We start from the raw sequence: 20,161 nt of genomic DNA on the forward strand, positions 1-20,161 counted from the left end.
TGACGTCATAGAGGGAAGCGATAGCATCAGCAAAACGTGAGAACGTAAAGAGTGTGATCGAGATGAGGAAGATTGCTGAGGATTTGGAGGGGGAGGTGGTGGGGGCCAATCAGGTGGGTGGGTGAGGGGGGTAATCAGGTGGGTGGGTGAGGGGGTAATCAGGTGGGTGGGTGAGGGGGCCAATCAGGTGGGTGGGTGAGAGGGATAATCAGGTGGGTGGGTGAGAGGGTAATCAGGTGGGTGGGTGAGGGGGGTAATCAGGTGGGTGGGTGAGGGGGCTAATCAGGTGGGTGGGTGAGGGGGGGTAATCAGGTGGGTGGGTGAGGGGGTAATCAGGTGGGTGGGTGAGGGGGGTAATCAGGTGGGTGGGTGAGGGGGCCAATCAGGTGGGTGGGTGAGAGGGATAATCAGGTGGGTGGGTGAGAGGGTAATCAGGTGGGTGGGTGAGGGGGGTAATCAGGTGGGTGGGTGAGGGGGGGTAATCAGGTGGGTGGGTGAGGGGGCTAATCAGGTGGGTGGGTGAGGGGGGTAATCAGGTGGGTGGGTGAGAGGGGGGTAATCAGGTGGGTGGGTGAGGGGGTAATCAGGTGGGTGGGTGAGGGGGTAATCGGGTGGGTGGGTGAGGGGGGTAATCAGGTGGGTGGGTGAGGGGGGTAATCAGGTGGGTGGGTGAGGGGGTAATCAGGTGGGTGGGTAAGGGGGTAATCAGGTGGGTGGGTGAGGGGGGTAATCAGGTGGGTGGGTGAGGGGGGTAATCAGGTGGGTGGGTGAGGGGGGTAATCAGGTGGGTGGGTGAGGGGGTAATCAGGTGGGTGGGTGAGGGGTAATCAGGTGGGTGGGTGAGGGGGTAATCAGGTGGGTGGGTGAGGGGGTAATCAGGTGGGTGGGTGAGGGGGGTAATCAGGTGGGTGGGTGAGGGGGGTAATCAGGTGGGTGGGTGGGTGAGGGGGTAATCAGGTGGGTGGGTGAGGGGGCTAATCAGGTGGGTGGGTGAGAGGGGTAATCAGGTGGGTGGGTGAGGGGGTGGGGGGTTGAGGGGGTAATCAGGTAGGTTGGTGAAGGGAGATTAAACGGGTGTAGTATGGTGGAGACAAATTGATTGAAACGGAGGATGCTAGGGTGAAAAAGGGTGGCTTGTTTGGTAATGTTGATGTGAAATAAATATCAGCATATAATATTGTGGTGTGGTGTGTGGTGTCCCAATATTTAAAAGCGGTGATGTGTTGAAACTTGAAACATTCTATGCTGTGTAGAAAGTCGGGTTGGTTATATTTGGAGTAATATAATGGGGCAGGGGAAGATGGGACACCTTCACTCTATTTTCCTGACTCACTTGGTTTTAAACAAAGAACATTCAAAGAATTATGAAACCTTATCCTTACAACTCCCATAGACTGTTGGTAATTGTTTAAACACCATCAGGATGTTCGGATATTATGTGGGAAAGGTGTCCCATCTTACCCCACAGTGTTACATATAACCTCAACCCCCCATAGTTATACAAGAGGTTGAAGTTGGAGAATGAAGTTTTATCAACACGTGCTGAGGACGCTAAACGTATGTGGCCCCAACTATGCGACATGATGTGCGTCATAATGAGGAAGAAGGCTCAGATGCAAATCACTGTCAATGAAACGAGGTGTGTGACAATGTAGCTGTTGTTTAGTGGCGGGGTTGCTTTTATAACATGCCCGCTTACAAGTTACCTCGAATGTAACTTATTTATCCTCGCATGGCGGGGCAACGACAGTTGTTATAACACGGGTGTTCAGTTTCATACACCTCGTGCTCGCTTACAAGTTACTACGTATGTAACTTATTTATCCTCGCATGGCGGGCCAACGACAGTTGTTATAACACAGGTGTTCTGTTTCATACACCTCGTGTCCGCTTACAAGTTACCACGTATGTAACTTATTTATCCTCGCATGGCGGGGCAACGACAGTTGTTATAACACGGGTGTTCAGTTTCATACACCTCGTGCTCGCTTACAAGTTACTACGTATGTAACTTATTTATCCTCGCATGGCGGGCCAACGACAGTTGTTATAACACAGGTGTTCTGTTTCATACACCTCGTGTCCGCTTACAAGTTACCACGTATGTAACTTATTTATCCTCGCATGGCGGGCCAACGACAGTTGTTATAACACAGGTGTTCTGTTTCATACACTTCGTGTCCGCTTACAAGTTACCACGTATGTAACTTATTTATCCTCGCATGGCGGGGCAACAACAGTCGTTATAACACGGGTGTTCTGTTTCATACACCTCATGCCTGCTTACAAGTTACCACGTATGTAACTTATTTATCCTCGCATGGCGGGGCAACGACAGTTGTTATAACACGGGTGTTCTGTTTCATACACCTCATGCCTGCTTACAAGTTATCACGTGTGTAACTTTGTTGGTAATTGTTTTTTGGGGGAATTTTTTTTTATTATTTTTATGTATGGCTGATATTTTAAACAACCCATTAGTGACCACTGGGTTGGGGCAATTGCTGTTAAGTGTCTTGCCGAAAAACACACACGCCCACAATGGTAGCTGGAGTCGCTCTAACGTCTAACCAGTATTATGCTGTAATCTGTGAGATCTGTATTATTATTAATTTAACGTCATTTTTGTTGTAGATGCAAAATTATGGAAGCGCGCCACCGTGTGGTGCTGCTAGGGGACGACACAAATCACTTGAAAGTCGACATCTCGAAGTATCGACGTCAAAGTTTCCTTCAAGGTTCCAGAATTATGGAAGAAGCCGAAGACTGGAAGAAGAAGGTGATATTGTGACGTAACTCTATCTATTGTGACGTAAGTATGCAGATATCTGATCAAGACGCTGTGACGTCACAAGCAAAGTCGCGGTTGAACGCGAAGGAAGAGGAAGTCGCATATTCCAAAATGAGAAACGATAAAGCGGCCTCGGTGTATGAGGAGGCGAGATCTAAGTTGGAATCGCGGAAGAGCCAAGTAGGGACAATGAATTGTCTGTTCAACAATCATCCTTTATTGTGACGTCACAGGTAGAAAGTTTGGGGCGGAAATTGGCGTCGAAACGTCGTGAGAAGAAGCAACAAGAGCATTACGTCATCAAGACGACAGAAGAAATGAAAGTGACACAAAGGGAATATGACGTAATAATCGTGTAAAATTGGTTGGTATTGTGACGTACATTGGACCGTAGGAGAAAGCTGCTGAAGTGGCGCGATTAGACGCGGAGACGATGGCAGAAGCTAGATCGGTGTTTAGCGATAATGAGGTCACAGTGGTTAGAAGGGATACAACCAAGGATAAGTTGGAGGATACGAGGTTTCAATTGAAGACCATAACAGACGAGAGGAGGGTGCAACGGAACTTGTTGTTGGAGGCAAATAATTTGGTGGGTTGGGGGGGAGCGATCCGGTGACAACGTATTTCTAGATCAATGATGGCCGGTAAAAGTTGGGGTTGCATGGATGTTGGGTATTACTTGCTTTGTGTATGGATGAGCGTGTTGGTAGGTTGAGTTGGGCGTTATGGTTCATGTGGCGGATTAAATGAGTTTAGTTTAACCGCAGCACTTCTTAAACTGGGGTACATTCCTCGTATTTCTCATTAGAGGTTAAAGCAGCTTGTTCCTCGTAAATAAGCTACCAATCAATATCCACATCAGTTGATGGGACAGAAAACTTGTGCCAATTGTTATACTTCACCAGACACAGAACAACTCGTTGCCAAAAAGCAAACGCACCCGTCGCGTTAAATATGACTGATGTAATTAGTTGTTTTCGCGTTTTAATAAGTGAGCGCCATATTACACAATGGGGGTAAATCTGATAAGCATTTGTGTTAGAATGGTAAGGCACACAAAAAGTTTAAGAAACTTTGAGTTCGAGGTTTTTCCTCAGATGAACATGATGGTGGGGGAGAGGGCGACTTGTAAATCTGAGAAGATGAGGTTGAAGAAGAAGTTGGTTAGTGTGAGCGAACAAAGGGATCTAATGGAACGAACCTTTTCCATCAATCTTAATAAGTTAACTGCTGACCACGAGAGGGAGCAAGAGTTGAGGTGAGTGTGACGTCATATGGATAAGTTTGACGTCATAATAATGAGTTTGACGTAGGGTGAAAGCCGAAGGTGATTGTTCGGATTCTGTAAACGAACTTAAAGTATGGGAAGAAGAAAACGAAAAGTTTTACAAGGACGCTTATGACGTCATAGAGAGGAACAGGTAAGTTGATTGTGAGGTAATATACGTCATCATGATGTGATTATCAGGCGATTGAAAGATGAATTAGATGCAAAGATGAGAGAGTTACGTGAAGACTTGGATGGTCATGTTATATTGGAGGCTGGATTGGATCTCAAGGTATCGGAGGATGGGATAAAGTTGGAGAGGATGGTGCGGGGGTTGGTGGATGCTGTGAGGATGGTGGAGGATAATGTGGCTGTGATGGAGGTGGGTGACGTCATCAGGGGTGACGTCATAAACCATGACGTCATTGTGTGCATTGCTACGTAGGTCGACGTCAAAGAACTGCGACGACAGCGAGACGAGATAGAACCTAACTATTACGTCATAGCGGATGATTATGACGTAACAAGCAAGGATTATAAACGAATTCGAGATCGACTTGTTGAATTGAACCGAGAGCGGAAGTTTATTGTTGAAGACATAGAACAAAAGAAGAACATAATATCAGGTTTTTGACGTCATATTTGTGTCTGTTACGTCATAGAGATGTTAATTGTAGGCTTGGAGGAACCGCGTCGAATACTTCGCGATGAAATACGTCAAAAGGAAACGGCATTATTACGTCAGATCACGGAACAGAAAGCAGAGTTACGTCATAGTAGCAATGACGTGTACGAGTTGATGAAACTTTGTGAAAAACTTCAACAACAGAACAAAATATTCGAGGAGTCATGTGGCAGAATCAGTGATGACGTCAACGGTGCGTGACATATGCGATGACGTCATATTATTAATGACGTCATATTTTCACAGCCTACCTACGAGACATAGAATCAGCCAAGCGTGAAATCCAAAACAAAATGACGTCATTAACCGGGCTTCGTGAGGCCCTCACGCGGTTGATCGCAGAAGAAACACCGATGTCATCGGAAGCGTTCATGCGCGACGAACGTCATATCCGGGAGTATGAAGCTATCAAGGTATTAATTATCATCGGGGTTATAACTTATTGATGCGTTATTGGGTTGAAGAGCCAAGCTTTTCATTTGAACCTTTTCCTCAAGCAGTTTTTACCCATAAAGTATTTTAACGACTGTTGTTTTGTTGCTAATTCCCTTCTCTTTGTTGTTTTAACTAATTTGATCTTCGCTATCGAGTAGATAAATAAACAATAACTAGTTATGACGTCATTAAGCAGTAACGATGCGCATTATGACGTCACAGGCATGCGCGGAGAACCGCGGGAGGAAACTATCATCAGCGGCTTCGAGACTTCGACAACTCGTCGATAAGTTCGCGGTATACGCGACTGATGACGTCGCAACAAGTGGTTTGTTTTAACAATCGCGTTAATTAAACATTGTGACGTCATAATATTTTAGATGAGGAAGCGGAAACATAATGGTGACCGTGACGTAACAGAGAGACGTGTGTTCGTGCAAAACAACAACCAAAGTGTTTGTGACGAAATTTAATAAAAATAACATAAAACACTAAGCACGTTAGATGGTACCCACAGGAGTGACAACCGGTCGGATGAAACTTCGCTGCTTGCTAATTATCGCTGGCGACCTCTTGTGGTCGGTTATCGTGCTCCTTCTTCCCCCTAGTGACCGACGCTTTGATTGTCGAGTATCTGTAAAATTGGTTGGTATTGTGACGTACATTGGACCGTAGGAGAAAGCTGCTGAAGTGGCGCGATTAGACGCGGAGACGATGGCAGAAGCTAGATCGGTGTTTAGCGATAATGAGGTCACAGTGGTTAGAAGGGATACAACCAAGGATAAGTTGGAGGATACGAGGTTTCAATTGAAGACCATAACAGACGAGAGGAGGGTGCAACGGAACTTGTTGTTGGAGGCAAATAATTTGGTGGGTTGGGGGGGAGCGATCCGGTGACCGATTTGGTTGTTTATAGATTTGGTTGTTTATAGACGGGGATGACTGCGTAACAGTTTGTTTTTTAAATATACGGATTGGGTTTACGATAGTCAGCGATGGAATTTTTTTGATTTTCTGTGGCTTTGGTTCAGCAAGACGCCTTATTGTAATTTGTTGGGTCGTGGGTTGGGACGCCAAAGTTGGCTTGGAGTTGGGTTGGAAACAAGAGTATATAAATATTATATACAGCTATATATATTATATTGGATCGTTAGATAAGCATAGGGGGTTGGGCTGCTTGGTTGGTTAGAACGGTGTAAAAGTTTCTCCGATTCCAAGATCAATGATGGCCGGTAAAAGTTGGGGTTGCATGGATGTTGGGTATTACTTGCTTTGTGTATGGATGAGCGTGTTGGTAGGTTGAGTTGGGCGTTATGGTTCATGTGGCGGATTAAATGAGTTTAGTTTAACCGCAGCACTTCTTAAACTGGGGTACATTCCTCATATTTCTCATTAGAGGTTAAAGTAGCTTGTTCCTCGTAAATAAGCTACCAATCAAAATCCACATCAGTTGACGGGACAGAAAAATTGTGCCAATTGTTATACTTCACCAGACACAGAACAACTCGTTGCCAAAAAGCAAACGTACCCGTCGCGTTAAATATAACTGATGTAATTAGTTGTTTTCGCGTTTTAATAAGTGAGCGCCATATTACACAGTGGGGATAAATCTGATAAGCATTTGTGTTAGAATGGTAAGGCACACAAAAAGTTTAAGAAACTTTGAGTTCGAGGTTTTTCCTCAGATGAACATGATGGTGGGGGAGAGGGCGACTTGTAAATCTGAGAAGATGAGGTTGAAGAAGAAGTTGGTTAGTGTGAGCGAACAAAGGGATCTAATGGAACGAACCTTTTCCATCAATCTTAATAAGTTAACTGCTGACCACGAGAGGGAGCAAGAGTTGAGGTAAGTGTGACGTCATATGGATAAGTTTGACGTCATAATAATGAGTTTGACGTAGGGTGAAAGCCGAAGGTGATTGTTCGGATTCTGTAAACGAACTTAAAGTATGGGAAGAAGAAAACGAGAAGTTTTACAAGGACGCTTATGACGTCATAGAGAGGAACAGGTAAGTTGATTGTGAGGTAATATACGTCATCATGATGTGATTATCAGGCGATTGAAAGATGAATTAGATGCAAAGATGAGAGAGTTACGTGAAGACTTGGATGGTCATGTTATATTGGAGGCTGGATTGGATCTCAAGGTATCGGAGGATGGGATAAAGTTGGAGAGGATGGTGCGGGGGTTGGTGGATGCTGTGAGGATGGTGGAGGATAATGTGGCTGTGATGGAGGTGGGTGACGTCATCAGGGGTGACGTCATAAGCCATGACGTCATTGTGTGCATTGCTACGTAGGTCGACGTCAAAGAACTGCGACGACAGCGAGACGAGATAGAACCTAACTATTACGTCATAGCGGATGATTATGACGTAACAAGCAAGGATTATAAACGAATTCGAGATCGACTTGTTGAATTGAACCGAGAGCGGAAGTTTATTGTTGAAGACATAGAACAAAAGAAGAACATAATATCAGGTTTGTGACGTCATATTTGTGTCTGTTACGTCATAGAGATGTTAATTGTAGGTTTGGAGGAACCGCGTCGAATACTTCGCGATGAAATACGTCAAAAGGAAACGGCATTATTACGTCAGATCACGGAACAGAAAGCAGAGTTACGTCATAGTAGCAATGACGTGTACGAGTTGATGAAACTTTGTGAAAAACTTCAACAACAGAACAAAATATTCGAGGAGTCATGTGGCAGAATCAGTGATGACGTCAACGGTGCGTGACATATGCGATGACGTCATATTATTAATGACGTCATATTTTCACAGCCTACCTACGAGACATAGAATCAGCCAAGCGTGAAATCCAAAACAAAATGACGTCATTAACCGGGCTTCGTGAGGCCCTCACGCGGTTGATCGCAGAAGAAACACCGATGTCATCGGAAGCGTTCATGCGCGACGAACGTCATATCCGGGAGTATGAAGCTATCAAGGTATTAATTATCATCGGGGTTATAACTTATTAATGCGTTATTGGGTTGAACAGCCAAGCTTATCATTTGAACCTTTTCCTCAAGCAGTTTTTACCCATAAAGTATTTTAACGACTGTTGTTTTGTTGCTAATTCCCTTCTCTTTGTTGTTTTAACTAATTTGATCTTCGCTATCGAGTAGATAAATAAACAATAACTAGTTATGACGTCATTAAGCAGTAACGATGCGCATTATGACGTCACAGGCATGCGCGGAGAACCGCGGGAGGAAACTATCATCAGCGGCTTCGAGACTTCGACAACTCGTCGATAAGTTCGCGGTATACGCGACTGATGACGTCGCAACAAGTGGTTTGTTTTAACAATCGCGTTAATTAAACATTGTGACGTCATAATATTTTAGATGAGGAAGCGGAAACATAATGGTGACCGTGACGTAACAGAGAGACGTGTGTTCGTGCAAAACAACAACCAAAGTGTTTGTGACGAAATTTAATAAAAATAACATAAAACACTAAGCACGTTAGATGGTACCCACAGGAGTGACAACCGGTCGGATGAAACTTCGCTGCTTGCTAATTATCGCTGGCGACCTCTTGTGGTCGGTTATCGTGCTCCTTCTTCCCCCTAGTGACCGACGCTTTGATTGTCGAGTATCTGTAAAATTGGTTGGTATTGTGACGTACATTGGACCGTAGGAGAAAGCTGCTGAAGTGGCGCGATTAGACGCGGAGACGATGGCAGAAGCTAGATCGGTGTTTAGCGATAATGAGGTCACAGTGGTTAGAAGGGATACAACCAAGGATAAGTTGGAGGATACGAGGTTTCAATTGAAGACCATAACAGACGAGAGGAGGGTGCAACGGAACTTGTTGTTGGAGGCAAATAATTTGGTGGGTTGGGGGGGAGCGATCCGGTGACCGATTTGGTTGTTTATAGATTTGGTTGTTTATAGACGGGGATGACTGCGTAACAGTTTGTTTTTTAAATATACGGATTGGGTTTACGATAGTCAGCGATGGAATTTTTTTGATTTTCTGTGGCTTTGGTTCAGCAAGACGCCTTATTGTAATTTGTTGGGTCGTGGGTTGGGACGCCAAAGTTGGCTTGGAGTTGGGTTGGAAACAAGAGTATATAAATATTATATACAGCTATATATATTATATTGGATCGTTAGATAAGCATAGGGGGTTGGGCTGCTTGGTTGGTTAGAACGGTGTAAAAGTTTCTCCGATTCCAAGATCAATGATGGCCGGTAAAAGTTGGGGTTGCATGGATGTTGGGTATTACTTGCTTTGTGTATGGATGAGCGTGTTGGTAGGTTGAGTTGGGCGTTATGGTTCATGTGGCGGATTAAATGAGTTTAGTTTAACCGCAGCACTTCTTAAACTGGGGTACATTCCTCATATTTCTCATTAGAGGTTAAAGTAGCTTGTTCCTCGTAAATAAGCTACCAATCAAAATCCACATCAGTTGACGGGACAGAAAAATTGTGCCAATTGTTATACTTCACCAGACACAGAACAACTCGTTGCCAAAAAGCAAACGTACCCGTCGCGTTAAATATAACTGATGTAATTAGTTGTTTTCGCGTTTTAATAAGTGAGCGCCATATTACACAGTGGGGATAAATCTGATAAGCATTTGTGTTAGAATGGTAAGGCACACAAAAAGTTTAAGAAACTTTGAGTTCGAGGTTTTTCCTCAGATGAACATGATGGTGGGGGAGAGGGCGACTTGTAAATCTGAGAAGATGAGGTTGAAGAAGAAGTTGGTTAGTGTGAGCGAACAAAGGGATCTAATGGAACGAACCTTTTCCATCAATCTTAATAAGTTAACTGCTGACCACGAGAGGGAGCAAGAGTTGAGGTAAGTGTGACGTCATATGGATAAGTTTGACGTCATAATAATGAGTTTGACGTAGGGTGAAAGCCGAAGGTGATTGTTCGGATTCTGTAAACGAACTTAAAGTATGGGAAGAAGAAAACGAGAAGTTTTACAAGGACGCTTATGACGTCATAGAGAGGAACAGGTAAGTTGATTGTGAGGTAATATACGTCATCATGATGTGATTATCAGGCGATTGAAAGATGAATTAGATGCAAAGATGAGAGAGTTACGTGAAGACTTGGATGGTCATGTTATATTGGAGGCTGGATTGGATCTCAAGGTATCGGAGGATGGGATAAAGTTGGAGAGGATGGTGCGGGGGTTGGTGGATGCTGTGAGGATGGTGGAGGATAATGTGGCTGTGATGGAGGTGGGTGACGTCATCAGGGGTGACGTCATAAGCCATGACGTCATTGTGTGCATTGCTACGTAGGTCGACGTCAAAGAACTGCGACGACAGCGAGACGAGATAGAACCTAACTATTACGTCATAGCGGATGATTATGACGTAACAAGCAAGGATTATAAACGAATTCGAGATCGACTTGTTGAATTGAACCGAGAGCGGAAGTTTATTGTTGAAGACATAGAACAAAAGAAGAACATAATATCAGGTTTGTGACGTCATATTTGTGTCTGTTACGTCATAGAGATGTTAATTGTAGGTTTGGAGGAACCGCGTCGAATACTTCGCGATGAAATACGTCAAAAGGAAACGGCATTATTACGTCAGATCACGGAACAGAAAGCAGAGTTACGTCATAGTAGCAATGACGTGTACGAGTTGATGAAACTTTGTGAAAAACTTCAACAACAGAACAAAATATTCGAGGAGTCATGTGGCAGAATCAGTGATGACGTCAACGGTGCGTGACATATGCGATGACGTCATATTATTAATGACGTCATATTTTCACAGCCTACCTACGAGACATAGAATCAGCCAAGCGTGAAATCCAAAACAAAATGACGTCATTAACCGGGCTTCGTGAGGCCCTCACGCGGTTGATCGCAGAAGAAACACCGATGTCATCGGAAGCGTTCATGCGCGACGAACGTCATATCCGGGAGTATGAAGCTATCAAGGTATTAATTATCATCGGGGTTATAACTTATTAATGCGTTATTGGGTTGAACAGCCAAGCTTATCATTTGAACCTTTTCCTCAAGCAGTTTTTACCCATAAAGTATTTTAACGACTGTTGTTTTGTTGCTAATTCCCTTCTCTTTGTTGTTTTAACTAATTTGATCTTCGCTATCGAGTAGATAAATAAACAATAACTAGTTATGACGTCATTAAGCAGTAACGATGCGCATCATGACGTTACAGGCATGCGCGGAGAACCGCGGGAGGAAACTATCATCAGCGGCTTCGAGACTTCGACAACTCGTCGATAAGTTCGCGGTATACGCGACTGATGACGTCGCAACAAGTGGTTTGTTTTAACAATCGCGTTAATTAAACATTGTGACGTCATAATATTTTAGATGAGGAAGCGGAAACATAATGGTGACCGTGACGTAACAGAGAGACGTGTGTTCGTGCAAAACAACAACCAAAGTGTTTGTGACGAAATTTAATAAAAATAACATTAAACACTAAGCACGTTAGATGGTACCCACAGGAGTGACAACCGGTCGGATGAAACTTCGCTGCTTGCTAATTATCGCTGGCGACCTCTTGTGGTCGGTTATCGTGCTCCTTCTTCCCCCTAGTGACCGACGCTTTGATTGTCGAGTATCTGTGACATCATAATATGTAAAGTTATTACGTCATAATTTCTCCCACAAAGTGATGTCTGTGGGAATTTCTAAGTGAGTGGTTATAAACTGCCCAACAGTGAGCATGAGGTACTCGACAGTGAGCATGAGGTACCCACCTTTAGGGCGACGATCGGCCACATTCTCAACAAACCCGGTCAACGTATGAAGCTCCCGTTTCAAATGTTGTGAGATTCCGTTCAAAGTTTCCGATCTTTCCTTCGTATCGCGTTGAACCTTCGAGATGCCTTCCAATATTTCCTGGTCCTTTCATAGAAATCATATACATTTACATGGAGTACAGAAGAGGTGTATGAAACACTCAATACGTTAATGAGCCTTAGTTATTAAAATCGAAGCGATACAATTTATGGTATCATATAATAACAATAGAAATCGTACAAACCTGTTCGGCAGAAGCTTCCTCCATCCCGATGCAAACATCCCACGCTTCACCGAACTTGGTTTGTAATTGGTCGAGTTTATTACACAGTGTTTGCTGGTGCGTGGCGTGTGATGTCATATCCTGTTTCAATTCATCTATCTCCGCTTGTAAATCATCATTCGCCTGTCATTGTGATGTCATATATGTTTATTCCAACGAAGTTATATATGTGGTAACACCTATGTGACCTTGGAAACTTAATGGCAATTGCTCCAACTCAGTGGTCACTAACGGGTCCAAATTATCAGCCATACATAAAAACAATCACCTACAAAGTTACATACCACCCACAAAGTTACATATGTGGTAACTTGTAAGCAGACACGAGGTGTATAAAACAGAACACCCGTGTTATAAAGACTGTCGTTACCCCGCCATGCGAGGATAAATAAGTTACATATGTGGTAACTTGTAAGCAGACACGAGGTGTATGAAACAGAACACTCGTGTTATAACAACTGTTGTTGCCCGCCATGCGAGGATAAATAAGTTACATACGTGGTAACTCGTAAGCGGGCACGAGGTGTATGAAACAGAACACCCGTGTTATAACAACTGTTGTTGCCCGCCATGCGAGGATAAATAAGTTACATTCATTTATTCACACATACAACCCACCTTAGAAAACCCATCATTACTATTAACCACTCTCTCCAACATGATAGTGGTTTGATAAACCTCTCCCTCCAACTTCCTCCTCATGGCCGCCGATGCCTCCAGTTGTTCCATTCCTCGTGTTCTTGATGCATGAAGGTCCCCACGTAACTTGTCCTGGGAAAACATATGTTTATCTACTTGTTATTAATATACTTTAAATGCTGGAATAAATGTCACAAAAATACATGTACCATGAAATAACTTATCAAACTCACTTACAATGGACAAAGTCATAAAAAACTAAACGCAGCAAAAAGTGGCCGCCACTTTGTATCCAAAATAACATCGCATTTTATATCATATATAGTGACATCATACAACATCATGACATCATACTTAGTGACATCACCATGACATCATACTCACCATAGGTTTAACGAGTTTATTGATTTGCAGATTCACTCTGTTGATTTGTTCCCTCACGCTTCGTTCTCTATTCCTCACAACAACAACTTCATCTTTAAGGATTGAATATTCACGACTCCGTGTTTCTACTTCTTGTTTCATTAACTCAATCTCAGGGAGTTTCACTGGGGTAAGATGGAACATGGTGGGGTAAGATGGAACATGGTAGGGTAAGATGGAACATGGTGGGGTAAGATGGAACATGTTGGGGTAAGATGGAACGTGGTGGGGTAAGATGGAACATGGTGGGGTAAGATGACACATTTTTATAGTTGGGGTAAGATGGAACATATTTATAGTTGGGGTAAGATGAACCAACGTAGCGGGGTAAGATGAACCTACCGTTCAAATATTCAACTTTCCTCTCATTGTCGTCCCCAAGGATCTCGATAGAATTGCTGAGTCGCTCGATTTCCATCAAAAGTGCCGACCTCATGGTTCGTAAACTTCCCTCGGCAACCTCAAGTCTGACCTCTAGTGTTTGGATGTTACGAAGGTTTTTCTCCGTTTCCCGATTTAGATGCATGCTCTGTAACAATGGGTGAATGATGGGTTGGGTTGGAGCAACTGTTGTTAAGTGTCTTGCCCAGGAACACAACGCACACACAATGGTAGCAGCAACGAGCCTTGAACCCGTAACCTTTGGGTTAAAGACAGACACGCACCACGGATATCCCCATACAGTGTAAAATATTTCAAACAATGGTTTCTGATGATGTAACAATAAATACAAACCCTCTATTATTATCCACTATGACATCACAAACCTTATCTGTGAGTTCCTGGTGGCGCTGTCGAGCTTCTTCAATATTCTTTGTCATCTCGTTCATAAACTTCAGTTGTTCTGATCGAAAACTTTCCAACACCTTCTCGGATTCGTCGCGTAACTCCTGCACCTTGGCCCTGTTGTTGTTGTTACCATATATTGATGTTTAAGGTTTGTCATGATATCCTTTGGAATTTATTTTGTTTTTATGTTTCTTTATCATAACCTTAAGTGTGGTAATACGACATTATGTTTCTTGAGACATTATAAAGGTTTCGCATCCAAGCTTTAATTTGACAAATCTTCAAGCAATTTTTACCGTGAATAAATTACATGTGCAGTTAAACATAATAATGGGAAATAGCAGCAAAACAACAGTCGTTAATATATATACAAACTACTTTAAGCATTGAATTAGTAACAAACAACATTCGATTGTTTTTACTTTTCCTGTCGTTCTTGGTTGAGGTTGTCTTTATATTCTTCGATTTGTGTGTTGTATGTATCGACTGTGGCTCTGTTAATAAACATGGGGGGTTGACACAACTATATGAAGCCAACCCTACAGCGAGCCATGATGAAGACACGACCACTCACTTATGATTCTCATCAAGCAATGTCAACTTCTCACGGACAGTGTTGTTATTCCTAGATATTTCACCTGACTTCTCAACAAGTTTGTTTATGTCACTTTTCATTTGGTCAACACTGAAACGAACAAATATTGAAGCCAAACATCGTGGCAAGGTTGGTTGAAGGTTTACACCAGTTGGTACAAATTCAATGCTCGCTTAAGGTACCCATCATACAAAGCTAAACGCATTCTTACTTGAGCGCGGCCTCTTTCACTTTAAATGTGAATTTGCTCTTCATCCTGATTGAATAATCCTTCTTGTTTGAAACTTCATCTTTAACATCCAAGATTTTCTCTCTTTCTACTTCGGCCTCTGATAATTGGTCCCCCACCTGTGTTGGTGTATATGATGTCTATGTTGGTGTATATGATGTCTATGTTGGTGTATATGATGTCTATGTTGGTATATATGATGTCTATGTTGGTGTATACGATGTCTATGTTGGTGTATATGATGTCTATGTTGGTGTATATGATGTCTATGTTGGTGTATATGATGTCTATGTTGGTGTATATGATGTCTATGTTGGTGTATATGATGTCTATGTTGGTATATATGATGTCTATGTTGGTGTATATGATGTCTATGTTGGTGTATATGATGTCTATGTTGGTATATAACCCCATACTTACAACTTTGAGTTTTCGTTCTATTTCCCCAACTTTTTCGTCATATTGAAGTTGTTGTTTGTCTTTTGCTGCTTGCAATATTTCTCTGGATGAAAAACAATGAGTTAATATATATATGAGGTTGTATTAATATATAAGGAGCTGATAATTTGGACAACCCATTAGTGACCGCTGGGTTGGGGCGGTATAGTATCTTGCCCAGGGACACATACGCCCACAATGGTAGCAGCGACGAGCCTTGAACCCACACCCCCCTACATTCAACCCCACCCACCTTTCGTTAGCCATCTCATGATTAGTCTTCCGTTCCCTCTCAATCTTATCTTGAAGTTGCATCGCTTGTATCTCCAACCTCCCATGGGAATTCTCCAACCTCCGGATCACTTTCTGCTCCTCATCCAGCTTTGTGTTCATTCCAAGAATCTTATCCAGGATCTTGTCTATCGCTCTGAAATAATTGCAATTATATTATTTATTATCATGAACTGTTGTGTCACAGGTTGAAACGCCGACATTTTAATTCATAATCGCAAGGATTTTGGTGATAACAATTTGATCATACAGGCACCGTAATGTTACATCTCTATTTATTATGACATCATAAACACAACAAATATATATTTTACAAGTGTTTACTTTTTTTCTTCCAGATTTTTTTCTTTCTGTCGACGTATTCCTTCATTGGTGTCCTCCTACAACATAGAAACAACATTAAACCCAAACAATGTAATCGTGGTAATTCCGTGAATCTGGTCCTGGTCTAATACTCATGAAGTCAGACGATCCTCGTAACCAAATAACCAAATGCTACAAAATATGTGGCAACAAAAACTTAGTTCAATGAACAGTTTGCCATGAGAGGTTTCGCATGAAATGACATCATCGGTCCATTGAAAGGCAGCAAATAGTTTAAAACTAATACCTGGTACGCAGAGACTAATGATCAGGTAAAAAATAATGTCCAACGAATACTTTTTTTATGAAGATATAGTTTGCTTAAGCTCCATCACCCACCACTTGCAACAAGAGCGATTGTTTGACCCCGTCCGCCTCCAACATCTCGCATCGAAGATCCTCCTCCAGGTTCGTTATCCCAACATCGATGTCCGAGGTTTGGAGCTGGGTGTCGCGAAGGGCGTCACGACTCTCATTCAACACGATTTGTTTGCTGTGGTGGGGGGGGGGGCAATATATCAATACCTATTATTTATCTCTTTGAAAACGATAGCGCAGATCAAATTAATTAAAATAACGAGAGAAGTGAATTAGCAGCAAAACATAATAAATGTAACTTGTTTATCCTCGCATGGCGGGATAATGGCAGTCGTTATAACACGGTTGTTCTGTTTCATACACCTTGTTATGAGTTACCACATATGTAACTTTGTGGTTGATGGTGTGGACTTACTTCGCTTTATCCGACATTCTTTGATTAAGTTGAGCAATTATTTCATCATGTTCCCTCCTTATGACATCACAATCTGGTCGTAACTTTGTGTTTTCAGCCGTCAACTGCGCTTGCTTAGTCAGCATTTCTTCCGACTGTGTTTGAGATTTGCTGAGTCGTGAGTGTAACGACTTCATTTCCTTCTCATTGGCTTGCCTGGCGGCAAGTACCATGTCTGTTGATTGACAGTTTGTGTTCAACTAACAGGTTGTGTTTGATTGACAGGTTGTGTTTGATTGACAGGTTGTGTTTGATTGACATGTTGTGTTTAATTAACAGGTTGTGTTTGATTGACAGGTTGTGTTTGATTGACAGGTTGTGTTTGATTGACAGATTGTGTTTGATTGAGAGGTTGTGTTTGATTTAAAGGTCGTGTTTAATTGAGAGGTTCTGTTTGATTGACAGGTTGTGTTTGATCTACAGGTGATGTTTGATTGACAGGCACACCTTACCTTCCATTTCCTTCTTATACCTCCCAGGCAACACTTGTAGAGCGTTACGTTGTTTACTCGCACATATCGTTTCAACTTCAAGAATATCATGGAGTCGTCGGCGTTCATCCTCCTTTATAACAAAGCTGGGTTGTAACGATGGATAAAACAATAGGTGAACTATGATTAACAAACATGATGCCATGGTATGTGGTTTCAAAGCTCGTCGCTGCTACCATTGTGGGCGCTTGTGTCCTTGGGCGAAACATTTAACGGCAATTGCTCCAACCCAGTGGTTACTTACTTAAATTATCAGCCATACAGAAAACAATTACCTACAAAGTTGCATATGTTGTAACTCGTATGCTGGCACGAGGTGTTTGAAACAGAACACTTGTGTTATAACGACTGTCATTGCCCTGCCATGCGAGCATAAATGAGTTACATACGTGGTAACTTGTAAGCAGGCACGAGGTGTATGAAACAGAACACCAGCCATACGAGGAATAAAAAAGTTATCCATTCATTTATAAACAAACAAGATCGGCAACAACTTAAACATTTCAACAGTGGTTGTGGTGACTGGGTTGAAAACATGGGTTCCAACAACTAACAAGCGAGGATAAACAAGTCAGGCATCAACTTAAACACAAAAGTGGATTTTTATAATAAAACAAACAAACCAAGTCAATGATACTTCGAACCAAATCCTGGAATTCTTCGAGTTTTTCTCGACTAAACTCACCATCGCCATCAAGTGTCTGTAGCGCTGGATGGCAAAATTTTTGTTAATGAGGTGTTGATAGAGAAATTACCAAAATAACATGGGCTAGAGTTAGGGTAATGGGCCAACTCTGGCCTAAATCCCAGGTACCATGCGTGCCTCACTATAGGACCTCACCCATATACAATAGAATGTGCATATACAATGTTGGGGTAATGGGCCAACTCTAGCCTAAATCCCAGGTACCATGCGTGCCTCACTATAGGACCTCACCCATATACAATAGAATGTGCATATACAATGTTGGGGTAATGGGCCAACTCTGTCCTAAATCCCAGATCCCATAACATGCCTTACTGTAGGACCTCACCCATATAGAACAGAATGTGCATATACAATGTTGGGGTAATGGGCCAATTCTGGTCTAAATCCTGATCCCATAACATGCCTTACTGTAAGACTAATATAGAATGATATAACATTTTTATTAACGTATATTTTACTGAGCTATATTACCTCTTTGGCTCTTTAGTGCTAGTGAAGAATCTTCCCCCCAGCTTAATTGCTAACCACTAATCCCTCGGTTAGGAGTTGATAGTTAGTGGTTATAGGGGTTATGGTTAGCAAATAAGGTGGGGGGGAGATTCTTTACTAGCCCCAGCTCTTTAAATAGGGCAATCTTTGCCAATCACATGATCATTACAAATAGCATTTTAAAACGGTGTAAAATATTTGACACACAGCCAATTACAACAAAGTTAAATTAGGTCAACTATAAATAATTAGGTCTAAACAACAAAAGCAGTCTGCACTATTTCTGCTGCCCAAGTCTATCACAATAACTTTGAAGAACTGCGCTTATTTGGAGCAACTTACCTAAATCTTGAAGCTGCTGAAGTGTTGCTTCCACATTTAGCAAAGAAGTAGAAACTTCACTAATTTCTTTCTCGTTTTTAAGCTCGTTTATTTCCATTGTTAACAACAAACAAATAGCGATCGCGAATATCGCGTAATAGCGTCATGTAACCAGGAAACTGAATAGAAATAGCAAAACTACAATAACACCGAAATACAAAAGCGTTAACGATAAAGCAGCAAACAAAGTTCATAGTTAAACTTTATTATTTTAATGACTCTTCTGTTGGTTCAAATTTAATGCAAACTTTGCAACGAAGATCCGCTAATAACGTAGATTGTGCGCGCCCACTGGCGGATGAATTTTGGAAGCTAGAAAACAAGATTAAAATACCTTCATAGTTTATGTGGCTGGCGTTGGTGGAAAGCCACTACGGCACGACAAGCCCCCAGCCAATGGTAGTGGGTTTCTACTATGGTGAGAAACCCTTTGCTGGATAGACCTTACCCAAGCAAGGTTAAACAAACCATTAGACAAAAATAGTAAGGAACACACCAACAAAAAGACAAAAGTAGTACAACGAGTGCAGCGACATACATGTGCCAAACATGCAACAAATACAACAGCTCAATCATACATAAAAGGGGACGCGGTCAAAAAGTAATTAACGCGGACATAATCATTGAAACATCTACAAATAAAATATGGTTCAAATCCTGAAGGATAATCATCTGCAGTGTACACCATAATGAATGTCCGACCGCAAGGAGTCGAAGCCAACAACAGCTCCGCATGTCTCAATAAAAAGGTAAGTCGCCATGTTGGTACCGCGATACTCTCGTCGCATCTTCACACAATATAATATCGTCCGGATGTTACGCACCGCATCGACCGTTACGAAACTGCGTCAGGTTTTTACGAACCGCATTAACAGTGATCTAAATATCGAGCGTAGCATCACTGGCGGCGACGTCCACGCAACAACCTGACCGGTAACCAACTCAATCAAAACTGGCGTAACCGCACCGAACGCAGGGTCATGACAATGCTCTGACCCACCGTATCGACGTCGTAGCGTAATTGTGACGTGGCCATCGTCCCAATCACGCTACATGACGTTCAAATACAAAATTAGGGTTAAAATTATTAGGTTTATATTTATGCGCATATTTACTGCGTGTTGATATTACTCGAGTATTTGTGTACCAACATAGCGTTCTCACCAAGCGATCAGGACAATACAGAATCGCTGAAGGGTTCGACCTTTGTAGACGAAGTACCCAATAGAGTGTACAACAACAAAATCTGATCCAGCAAGATAATCGCCATAGTTTCATTGCATATATTTCATAGACATGCAAAATGCACTATATAGTAGTGACTGA

General features: G+C 42.4%; 5 protein-coding genes across 6 annotated transcripts; 4 read left to right on the forward strand and 1 right to left on the reverse strand.

The window, feature by feature from the left end:
- The first annotated feature begins 3,822 nt into the window (after positions 1-3,822).
- On the forward strand, positions 3,823-4,439 carry LOC149723776 (uncharacterized). Its single transcript, XM_089893441.1, has 2 exons — positions 3,823-4,049; positions 4,105-4,439. The coding sequence occupies exons 1-2, from the start codon at positions 3,835-3,837 to the stop codon at positions 4,214-4,216; spliced, it is 327 nt and encodes a 108-aa protein (XP_089749567.1). The 5' UTR covers positions 3,823-3,834; the 3' UTR covers positions 4,217-4,439.
- A 70-nt stretch (positions 4,440-4,509) lies between these two features.
- LOC149723777 (uncharacterized) lies at positions 4,510-5,831 on the forward strand. The gene is made up of 4 exons (XM_089893483.1): positions 4,510-4,936; positions 4,990-5,156; positions 5,401-5,506; positions 5,559-5,831. Exons 1-4 carry the CDS (start codon positions 4,723-4,725, stop codon positions 5,576-5,578), a joined length of 507 nt encoding a protein of 168 aa, XP_089749609.1. The 5' UTR covers positions 4,510-4,722; the 3' UTR covers positions 5,579-5,831.
- Positions 5,832-7,092: 1,261 nt separating this feature from the next.
- Positions 7,093-8,805, forward strand: LOC149723778 (uncharacterized). The gene is made up of 5 exons (XM_089893482.1): positions 7,093-7,415; positions 7,479-7,911; positions 7,965-8,131; positions 8,376-8,481; positions 8,534-8,805. The coding sequence occupies exons 2-5, from the start codon at positions 7,698-7,700 to the stop codon at positions 8,551-8,553; spliced, it is 507 nt and encodes a 168-aa protein (XP_089749608.1). The 5' UTR covers positions 7,093-7,415; positions 7,479-7,697; the 3' UTR covers positions 8,554-8,805.
- Positions 8,806-10,067: 1,262 nt separating this feature from the next.
- On the forward strand, positions 10,068-14,147 carry LOC149723779 (uncharacterized). Its single transcript, XM_089893481.1, has 5 exons — positions 10,068-10,390; positions 10,454-10,886; positions 10,940-11,106; positions 11,351-11,456; positions 11,509-14,147. The coding sequence occupies exons 2-5, from the start codon at positions 10,673-10,675 to the stop codon at positions 11,526-11,528; spliced, it is 507 nt and encodes a 168-aa protein (XP_089749607.1). The 5' UTR covers positions 10,068-10,390; positions 10,454-10,672; the 3' UTR covers positions 11,529-14,147.
- On the reverse strand, positions 11,583-19,260 carry LOC149723780 (coiled-coil domain-containing protein 175-like). 2 transcript variants are annotated; one of them, XM_089893472.1, is made up of 18 exons: positions 18,797-19,260; positions 17,880-17,965; positions 17,218-17,329; positions 16,727-16,940; positions 16,333-16,486; positions 15,955-16,010; positions 15,593-15,766; positions 15,322-15,403; positions 14,884-15,020; positions 14,652-14,762; positions 14,500-14,571; positions 14,056-14,191; positions 13,631-13,817; positions 13,250-13,413; positions 12,845-12,997; positions 12,188-12,349; positions 11,901-12,048; positions 11,583-11,762 (listed from the first exon to the last, which is right to left on the reverse strand). In XM_089893472.1, the coding sequence occupies exons 1-18, from the start codon at positions 18,891-18,893 to the stop codon at positions 11,629-11,631; spliced, it is 2,379 nt and encodes a 792-aa protein (XP_089749598.1). In that variant the 5' UTR covers positions 18,894-19,260; the 3' UTR covers positions 11,583-11,628. The 2 variants fall into 2 exon arrangements, with proteins under 2 accessions (XP_089749598.1, XP_089749599.1); XM_089893473.1 differs by lacking the exon at positions 18,797-19,260 and adding an exon at positions 18,437-18,678.
- Positions 19,261-20,161: the final 901 nt, after the last annotated feature.

The sequence above is a fragment of the Ciona robusta genome, unplaced genomic scaffold (assembly GCF_009617815.1).
Source record: "Ciona robusta unplaced genomic scaffold, ASM961781v2 AP042743.1".
Classification (NCBI taxonomy): Eukaryota; Metazoa; Chordata; class Ascidiacea; order Phlebobranchia; family Cionidae; genus Ciona; species Ciona robusta.